General features: G+C 36.1%; 1 protein-coding gene across 5 annotated transcripts; it reads left to right on the forward strand.

The window, feature by feature from the left end:
* Window positions 1-1,708: 1,708 nt before the first annotated feature.
* Window positions 1,709-9,337, forward strand: LOC140875302 (potassium transporter 4-like). Of its 5 annotated transcripts, none has more exons than XM_073278963.1 (10): window positions 1,709-1,835; window positions 2,803-2,969; window positions 3,389-3,629; window positions 3,711-3,956; window positions 5,286-5,336; window positions 5,466-5,726; window positions 5,815-5,867; window positions 6,425-6,539; window positions 6,632-6,886; window positions 8,058-9,337. In XM_073278963.1, exons 2-10 carry the CDS (start codon window positions 2,811-2,813, stop codon window positions 9,143-9,145), a joined length of 2,469 nt encoding a protein of 822 aa, XP_073135064.1. In that variant the 5' UTR covers window positions 1,709-1,835; window positions 2,803-2,810; the 3' UTR covers window positions 9,146-9,337. The 5 variants fall into 5 exon arrangements, with proteins under 5 accessions (XP_073135064.1, XP_073135061.1, XP_073135062.1 ...); XM_073278960.1 differs by lacking the exon at window positions 1,709-1,835 and adding an exon at window positions 1,923-2,087; XM_073278961.1 differs by lacking the exon at window positions 1,709-1,835 and adding an exon at window positions 2,155-2,324.
* Window positions 9,338-9,558: the final 221 nt, after the last annotated feature.

Raw genomic sequence — 9,558 nt, forward strand, 5'->3', positions numbered from 1 at the left:
AAGACTTGTTTTGAAAAATAAAATGTGGGCTACTTAATTTTTTTTTCTAATTGGGTCACCCGGGCTAATATAACATTAGCCCAAAATAATACTAAATTAATTTTTTAAATTTTTTTTGGCTAATTTAAAAAATTTTAAAAAAAATTGAGCCACTCGGGCTGAAGCCCGGGTGGCTCAAAGCTTGTCTCCGCCCTTGATTAATAGCACAATTACATCCAAATATTTTGACTTACAATATTGCCCTTATTTTTATCATCTAACTTTCCAAAATACCCATCACATTTTGCACTCTAATGAACAAAATTTGGGCATTAATGAAATTTCACAATGCAAAAACTTTGTCCACCATTCATACTTTTATAATAGAAATAGATTAAAATAAATAAATATATATATATATATATATATATATATATATCCACTTAGAAACTCCACAATAATAATTTACAAGAGTAAAATAGATGATAGAAATACTATACAATAAATTTAGGATGATTAATGACACAATTAATAGCAATGGCGGAGCCAGGATTTTGATTGCACCCGGGCTAAATTTTTTTAGCGAGAGCCGAGAAGCCCAAAAGCTATAGAAGCTAAAAACACGAATTTTTGCAGAAAAATAGTAGAAAATGCTAAAAAAAATCTCCTCAAAATTAACCACAAAGAGATTAAATATTTCTCCATTTATATGCAAACTCCATCATTATTTGATCGACATGCCTTATAAAAGTGGAAGCATTATAATATAATAGAGCTTTAAAAGATAGACGTGCCTTATAAAAGTGGTAGCATTATAATATAATATAGTTTTAAAAGATAGAGATTGAAGAGATGAAAATGAAATGACAAACAATTTAATTGAATTAAAATGAAATCAAGAGCGGATATGAAAAACAACTCATTTTTGCATTTATTTTTATTTTTGTTTTATTTTAAGACTTGTTTTGAAAAATAAAATGTGGGCTACTTAATTTTTTTTTCTAATTGGGTCACCCGGGCTAATATAACATTAGCCCAAAATAATACTAAATTAATTTTTTAAATTTTTTTTGGCTAATTTAAAAAATTTTAAAAAAAATTGAGCCACTCAGGCTGAAGCCCGGGTGGCTCAAAGCTTGTCTCCGCCCTTGATTAATAGCACAATTACATCCAAATATTTTGACTTACAATATTGCTCTTATTTTTATCATCTAACTTCCCAAAATACCCATCACATTTTGCACTCTAATGAACAAAATTTGGGCATTAATGAAATTTTACAATGCAAAAATTTTGCCCATCATTCATATTTTTATAATAGAAATAGAAATAGATATATATTATATACAAATTTTCAACTGCCCAATAATGTTTTTCCACTTCGTCCGCAACCACTAAAACCCGGCAGTTTTAATGGTTTTTGTTTTTTTTTGGATCACTAAAACCGGGTCGCGACGAAGTGGAGAAGCATTGGTTGGACAACTCAAAATTTCTATATATATATATATATATATATATATATATATTTCGACTAAGGGATGGGATTATGGGTTTAGAACTCTTGAGCTCTCCCAAATTTGAGAAATGTTGTGCCATTAACCCAAATTATCATTGGCAAGATACTATATTTTTTTTAGAAGAAAAAATAATGCTTTCATCAGCAATCACGTGTGTTTCGCCTCGCGTTGCTAGTTGCTACGATAGCGCTCTGCATAAATCAACCATCAATTATTTTTTGTTGTCTCTCAGGTTCATGATTGCCCATAATTAAATGAGGAATACTTAGGACTTTTTGATCGCTCTGTTTCATTTATATATATAAATTCGTAGTGCCATCTCCTGTGTAGGGGACAAAGGTTGGATTTTCGCATCTGGGTTATCTCAAATTTCCACTATTTTTTACTGAAATTTACGCGGGTTTCGTTTATTTTCCTTTATTGCTCTTTGTGTTTATCTGATGTTGTCTCAATACACGCAATGCACGCGTGATATTACCAATTATAAACGGGTGGCGCTGTATTGATTGAGGAATACTTAGGACTTTTTGATTGCTCTGTTTCATTTATATATATAAATTCATAGTGCCATCTCCTGTGTAGGGGACAAAGGTTGGATTTTCGCATCTGGGTTATCTCAAATTTCCACTATTTTTTTCTGAAATTTACGCGGGTTTCGTTTATTTTCCTTTATTGCTCTTTGTGTTTATCTGATGTTGTCTCAATACACGCAATGCACATGTGATATTACCAATTATAAACGGGTGGCGCTTTATTGATTGAGTTCTCTATTGTGATTTTTCTGGATGTGTAGATTTGATTGCAATTTCTTCCTTGTTGCTTTCTCAGGTGGGCATGAGTTTCTATGCAGACTGTTCATTTTGATTCTTTTTGCAAGATTTTTGCTGTGAAACTGGTGATTTGGTGATCTCTTGAATTCGAGCGTCCCGAAAGTTGAAACCTTTAATCACTTGAACAGGATTTTATTTGTTTTAAATCTTGAGAGCCATGTGTGGTGGTCTATGTTCTTATTGCTATTTTTTTTTCTTCAGTAAATGAGTTTTCTTGGTATTAATTCTTGATTAAAGAGGCCATCGTCTTTTTCTGATTGATTCCCGTTGGTGCAAACTTGTGGTTCCTTGCAATTCAGAAGCGTGTTTCTATCTTTTATTAAATCTTTCAAAAGGGATGTATAGAAGCTAATAGCTTAGAATGTTCTTTCTTCTCGGTGCTGGGTTTTCGTATGCTTAGAATGTTCTTTCTTCTCGGTGCTGAGTTTTCATATGTAACTTAGGCTTTCCAATTGATATTCTTCTCAATCTTACAGGCAATTAGATGAATCAAGTTGATATTGACAGCGATGATAGCCCCAACACCCCATCTCCGAGGGCAGTCGCACGTCAACAATCAACCCACTTGGGTGGAAGAGATGGGCAAGAAGGTGAACAAGCCCATACAGCTCAAAACAGAAGAAAGTTATCCTCAAAGTCAAAGGTATAGTAGAAAAATTTATTTTAGTTATGTATCTTGTGAAAAAGGTTTTATGCCATGTTGTTAAGTTGCCAGAAGGCATCTTCTTTCAGAACCTTATAGTTGGCTGATATGGTGTTATGTGGGTCAAAAATGAAGGTCCTGTTACTTTATTGCTATCCTTGTACATTTTTTCGATCATGTCACTGACTTCATATCCTTGTATCGATGGCTATTAATTGTGATCATATTTTAAAATCACGTGTGTGTATTAATTGTTGTCCCTCAAGTGTTTTGACCTCTGAACACAATAAGAAGAATCGATCTTTGGGAAATTGTAATATTTTTTTGTGATGACAATGAGACAATGCTACTGAAGCTCTTTGAACTACATGCACGAATACCCTTGTTTCCTACAATAATGCAGTTGTCTGTACTTGCAGTTAAGCTTGGCAAACTTTCCTACCTCTTTAGTACTAGCTTACCAAAGCTTTGGTGTGGTTTATGGAGATCTGAGCACGTCACCGCTTTATGTATTCAAAAGCATATTTGTTGGGAAGTTGCAAAATCATCAGAATCCTGATGCCATATTTGGTGCATTCTCATTAATCTTTTGGACTTTAACACTGATACCCTTGCTCAAATATATTATTCTCGTATTGAGTGCTGATGATAATGGTGAAGGTATGTTGATAGGCTGTATTAAGTTTTGATTCGCTGATCAAACTTAGCAATTAAAATTGACCAATTATTCCATGACATCAGGTGGGACATTTGCTCTTTACTCCTTGCTTTGTAGGCATGGCAAGTTCAGTTTGCTTCCTAATCAACAAACAGCTGATGAGGAGCTTTCAGCTTATAAATATGGTCCTTTGGGACAATCTTCGACATCATTGGCTCTAAAGAGATATCTCGAGAAGCACAAAAGGTTGAGGACTGGACTATTACTTGTAGTTTTACTGGGTGCTGGCATGGTAATAGGTGATGGTGTTGTTACTCCTGCAATGTCAGGTATGGTTGGAATGAGATATAGTCATGGGTATTCTGGAGTAATCTCTATTACTGACAAATTCGACACATGGCTCAAAATTAAATTAGTTTACTGGGAGATATTTTTCTCTTTTATTTTTCATTTTACTTGAGAGTACTATTTCCTTATTTTACGTGTTGCACAGTTTACTACATCTATATTAGTCAGTGTCAATTTTATATAGCTTTTTGGAAGGTATGCAGATTTGTTCAACTTGTTCATGAAGTACATGGACTGCATACAGCCTACATCGGCGTTTAACGTAAATGAATCATAGTGCCCCATCTGCCATTTAGGATAGATAAATCACTTGTAATGCTACAACACAACACTACATAAGTTTTTACCCCACTAAGTGGGGTCGACTACATGGATCCTCCGACGCCATTGTGCTCTATCAATTATTATATTCTCATCTACATTTAGAAAATGTCTTTCATGTTTAGTCGTTAGTATCCAAGTCTTTTCGTCCATTGATTTGGGTACCAGTCCATCTCAAGCGTGTCTTCCTCAGTTTTTCTTTGACAGGCGAAACTCCAACTTTTTCTCTAAAATACTTGTTTCTTAGCCTATTCATCATTGTATGTCCACGCATCCACCTTAACAGTTAACATCCTCATCTCTATGACTCTAATATTTTGTTCATGTGCCTGCCTGCTTTACTGCCCAACAGTTGGATCCATATAACATAACAGACCTAACCTCTATTCTGTTCCCTTCGAGTTTTATGGGCACCTTATGATCGCACAAAATATCACATCCTATTGGTAATCTATGTGATAAATCTCTATCAATCCCCTCATCTTTCTATGAAAATGATCGTAGATACTTAAAGGTCTAATTCGCCGGTAATTCAACATCTCGTATTTTAACTACTGCCTCGCTGCTCCTAGTATTGCAAAACCTAAATTCTATGTATTCTGTATTTGCTCTTCTAACTCTAAAACCTCTCTCTTCCAACGGCTCATGCCAAGTTTCAGACTTGGCTTTTACTCCACGAATCTCATCCACCGAAACAATTTCATCTACAAACAACATGCAGCAAGGCACAGTGTTCTGAATATATCTTGTGAGTTTATCCATGACAGGTGCAAAAAAATAAGGGCTTAAACTATATTATATTGGTAAATTTGATTATACTGGTACCTGTTGTTTGATCATTTATCCTTAAAATAGGCATAAAAAGTGTCAATTTCATGTTTCTAATCCCACTTTGTTTTGTTAAACTAGCATTTTATTTCATAGTCCAACCCTTACTGGTTTTTAACCAGCTCATCTTAATTTCCTTGATTTATCCACTTTTAATGCAGTACTATCATCAATATCAGGGCTTGAAGATGCTAACACAAACTTGGGCAAACGTACGTACTGTTTATAATTGTCAACTCTGACTTGGATTGAGTTCTGATTGCCTTAAATTTCGTCATATATTGTTGTTTTTGCCTGATTTATTGTGCTTAACCCTGATTATGCAAACTCCTTTCCTCTAGGTGTCACGCTATTAATTTCATGCGTCATATTGGTTGGCTTATTTGCTATGCAGCACTGGGGCACCCATAAGGTCGGGTTCCTGTTTGCTCCAGTAGTTATTCTCTGGTTGCTATCAATATTTGCAATTGGGCTATATAATACAATATACTGGAACCCGAAGATTGTGTATGCTCTTTCTCCTCATTACATAATCAAATTCTTTAACCAAACTGGTCGAGATGGATGGATTTCACTTGGTGGGGTGCTGCTTGCTATAACGGGTACATAGACTCTAATTGTGTTGTCCCTCATTCCCGTTATTCATTGATTGAATTTTGAATTCAATGGTTCTTCTTTGGGCTTATGCAGGTACTGAGGCGATGTATGCAGATCTTGGCCATTTCACTTCATTTTCGATAAGGGTGAGACAATGTTTTTGTAGTTTTCTTGACATTGAGTTGGGAAATGTTTTATTTTTATCCCCATGGGAACACATTGAGCTGACTGGATACAATAAGATTGCAGTAGCCATTGTTCATGGAAGAAATAGTTTTTTGTTCTCCTATATTGTATGTTGTGTTTATATGCTGTTGGAGTTCAATAATTGTCCCCGCTGGTTGAGTGATCGAACCATGATGCTTGGGCTGCTGTGCGGTGTGCGGTTTAAATATTTAAGTTGCACCATTATCACCAGCTATAGCTTTTGGTAAAGCGGCAAGCGAGAGTGATTGTTGGAGTGCAATAATTGTTCGTGTTGGTTGAGCGATCGAATCATGGCGCTTGAGAAATGAGGGCATGATTGTATCCATGTGGATTTTAGAATTTGAACTCTAATGTATGCAAGCATGCTAAGTTATGGATTCTACTAGTGGTTGTTGAAGTTTATTTCTTCTATTTTGTTATTAACTTGTACCAGATAATATATTAATTTCCTACGAGCTTATTTCTGGTCTTACTGTTCCTTTTTTGGTTTATGCAGCTTGCGTTTGTGCTCCTTGTATATCCTTGTTTGGTTGTGCAATACATGGGGCAAGCCGCATATCTCTCAAAACATATTTCTTCTATCCCATCAAGCTTCTATGATTCCATCCCCCGTTAGTTTTCGTTCCATCTAACTTGATTTGTTTATCAGTGTCTAGGTTTGGTGTCAAATTTGTCCTACTTTTGATATGTCCTTGTTTTGCAGGTGTTGTGTTCTGGCCTATCTTTGTTATTGCCACCCTTGCAGCTATTGTTGCCAGTCAGGCTATAATTTCAGCCACATTCTCTATAGTTAAGCAATGTCACGCACTTGGTTGCTTCCCACGTGTGAAGGTTGTTCACACCTCAAAACAAATCTATGGGCAGATCTATATTCCAGAAATTAACTGGATCCTGATGATTCTTACCCTTGCCGTAGCTGTTGGATTCCAAGATACAACTACAATTGGGAATGCTTATGGTAACTCAACGAATGTAGAAACCATTTACATTTTGTCACTTTTATTTGATTTTTTCATAATCAAATCCTCAAATATTTAGTGGCTTGCCATTGTGAAACGATATATGATTATATATGTTGGCAAAATATAATGAAAGATCCTGGACAAGATGTGGATCTATTGGTGAAATATCTACTTACAGCATCAAACTCAAACTTTTCCATTGACCTTCGTTTGTAATACTCCTTAAGTTTCTAGGTTATATGGAAATTGTCTCCTGATTGTGATTTGCACTCACCCTCTGCGATGTTGACTCAAATATCCCACTCTTGATGTGATTGTTTCTAGTTTGAAGGACACAATCATAGGAGAAAAGATACTTCATTGTAATATTGTAGTTGATTGATTGTGAAATAGCAGAATGATCATGGTCTTTGATTCCCTCAAATTATTCGTCATTGGGGTTCCAAATAACATGCAAGAATTTTCTTTGTTGTGAGGGCAAGAATTGCTACATAGCAAGTTTCTACGCATACATTGAGTTAGATATCGGGTTGTGTCAGTAATTCCCCAATGGACATAGAGAGCTGAGTCGTAACAATCTGCAGTCTTCATGTGTTTGCCTCATTTTTTCTTGGTTGGCATGACTTGTCAAATCAATTATTCGAAATTTAGATATGATCTGCAGATGGACAATGACAAACATATCTGAGTCTTAATTGTGACTGAATTTCAATAAACGGAAATTGCTATGAGATTGATTGAGAAGAGTAAAATACCCTTCATAGATTTACATTCTTGTTACTGGTTGTTGAGAAAGGAGTTAATGATATAAAAGATGGCTTCTTCAAATGTTTAAGGTTAGTTGACGGTGAAAGGTTTCTCTTCACCCTAGTTCTTATGTGCAGCAAAGACCTAAATGTGTGATTGTCAAATCCTTGAAGCAGTCGTATCCAAATGAGAACTTTCAGCATTCACATCACTTTGTTTGTATTTGACAAGATCAAGATTGTATCAATGTCAAGTTCGTTTTAACATACATTTTCCAGTTGCACCACAACATAAAGTGAAATTAGCAAAGAATAGTTCCCAAATAATTGTCTTGATAACAAAGAATATCTCTTTACTCTTCTGATTTTGCTACTTCATCAATATTCACTGTTCTTGATGTACTGACCTTGATTTTTTCAGGCCTAGCTGTTATGTCTGTGATGTATATCACGACCTTTCTCATGGCACTTGTTATGGTATTTGTCTGGCAAAGGAGTATCATACTCGCTACAGTTTTCCTCCTTTTCTTTTGGATCGTGGAAGCTTTTTACATATCTGCTGCATTCATAAAAGTTCCTCAGGGAGGTTGGGTCTCCCTTGTGCTTTCTTTCATCTTTATGTTTATAATGTTTGTCTGGCACTATGGAACATGCAAGAAATACAATTTCGATCTGCATAACAAGGTACCTATGAAATGGATACTTGGACTGGGTCCCAGCCTTGGTATTGTCCGTGTTCCCGGGATGGGCCTCATTTACTCAGAGCTGGCAACAGGAGTGCCGTCTATCTTCTCGCACTTTGTGACAAATCTTCCCGCATTCCATAATGTTTTGGTATTTATTTGCGTAAAGTATGTTCCAGTCCCCTATGTGTCACCTGAAGAACGCTACCTCATTGGTCGCATCTGTCCAAGACCATATCGCATGTACCGATGCATTGTCAGGTATGGGTACAAGGACTTGCAAGGAGATGATGCGAATTTCGAAGATCAGTTGATTCAGAGTATAGCCGAGTTCATTCAAATGGAAGCTGTGGAGCCTCAGTTCTCCACTCCCGGTTCTGTGCACTATGATGGTAGGATGGCAGTCATAAGCGCTCAAACATTCGAATCTGGCTCAAGCCTGATTATATCGGAGGTTGAGGACTTCGACATGAGTAATTCCATTCAAAGCAGCAAATCTCTAACTCTTCGAAGCTTAAGATCTGTACATGATGATGAGAACCCACAAATCAGGAGACGCCGGGTGAGGTTCCAAGTACCTGAAAGTCCTGGGATCGATCCCCTTGTGAGAGACGAACTCCAAGACTTGATTGAGGCAAAAGAAGCTGGTGTTGCTTACATAATGGGGCACTCTTATGTAAAAGCTAGGAGGTCTTCCTCATTCTTGAGAAAACTAGTTATCGATTTCGGTTACTCGTTTCTGCGCAAGAATTGCAGGGGCCCTTCGGTTGCTCTCCACATTCCTCATATTAGCCTCATTGAAGTAGGCATGATATATTATGTCTAGATATCTGTACAAACCAATAGGGAATAGAACAGGACAAGTTTCTAAGTCAAGAAAAGGGTTGTTTTCTTCTGAGCATTTGGCAGTGAAAATAATTTTGTGCAAGGTTCAATGCTGAATATGTGAAATAAGCCATGTTCCATCCGTTTCACCATTCCTATATACAAATATTTGTGGGTGTGTTTTGTATATTCATACACTTGTGGTTCTAAGTTCTAACCGATTCTGCAAAGTTTCACATGCTATTTCATGTCTGAATTTGGAGTAAATTATGTTTTCTGTGTGTTGTATGTGAAAATTTTATGGTACAAGCAATAAAAGGGTTTTCATGTATGAGATATGACACCGATAGACAAAAAGAATTGAGAATAACCAAAATAAAGAAAGTTGCTATCATAGAAACTAGAAAGTAGGAG

This window comes from Henckelia pumila, chromosome 1 (genome assembly GCF_033568475.1).
Source record: "Henckelia pumila isolate YLH828 chromosome 1, ASM3356847v2, whole genome shotgun sequence".
NCBI lineage: Eukaryota > Viridiplantae > Streptophyta > Magnoliopsida > Lamiales > Gesneriaceae > Henckelia > Henckelia pumila.

What these genes read in the sequence shown, in the direction of transcription:
- LOC140875302 (XM_073278963.1), top strand. Translation starts at nt 2,811, where the DNA reads ATGAATCAAGTTGATATTGACAGCGATGATAGCCCCAACACCCCATCT. An exon ending in TGTTACTCCTGCAATGTCAG is followed by an intron (nt 3,957 to 5,285) that starts GTATGGTTGGAA and finishes CTTTTAATGCAG; the next exon opens with TACTATCATCAATATCAGGG. An exon ending in TAACACAAACTTGGGCAAAC is followed by an intron (nt 5,337 to 5,465) that starts GTACGTACTGTT and finishes CCTTTCCTCTAG; the next exon opens with GTGTCACGCTATTAATTTCA.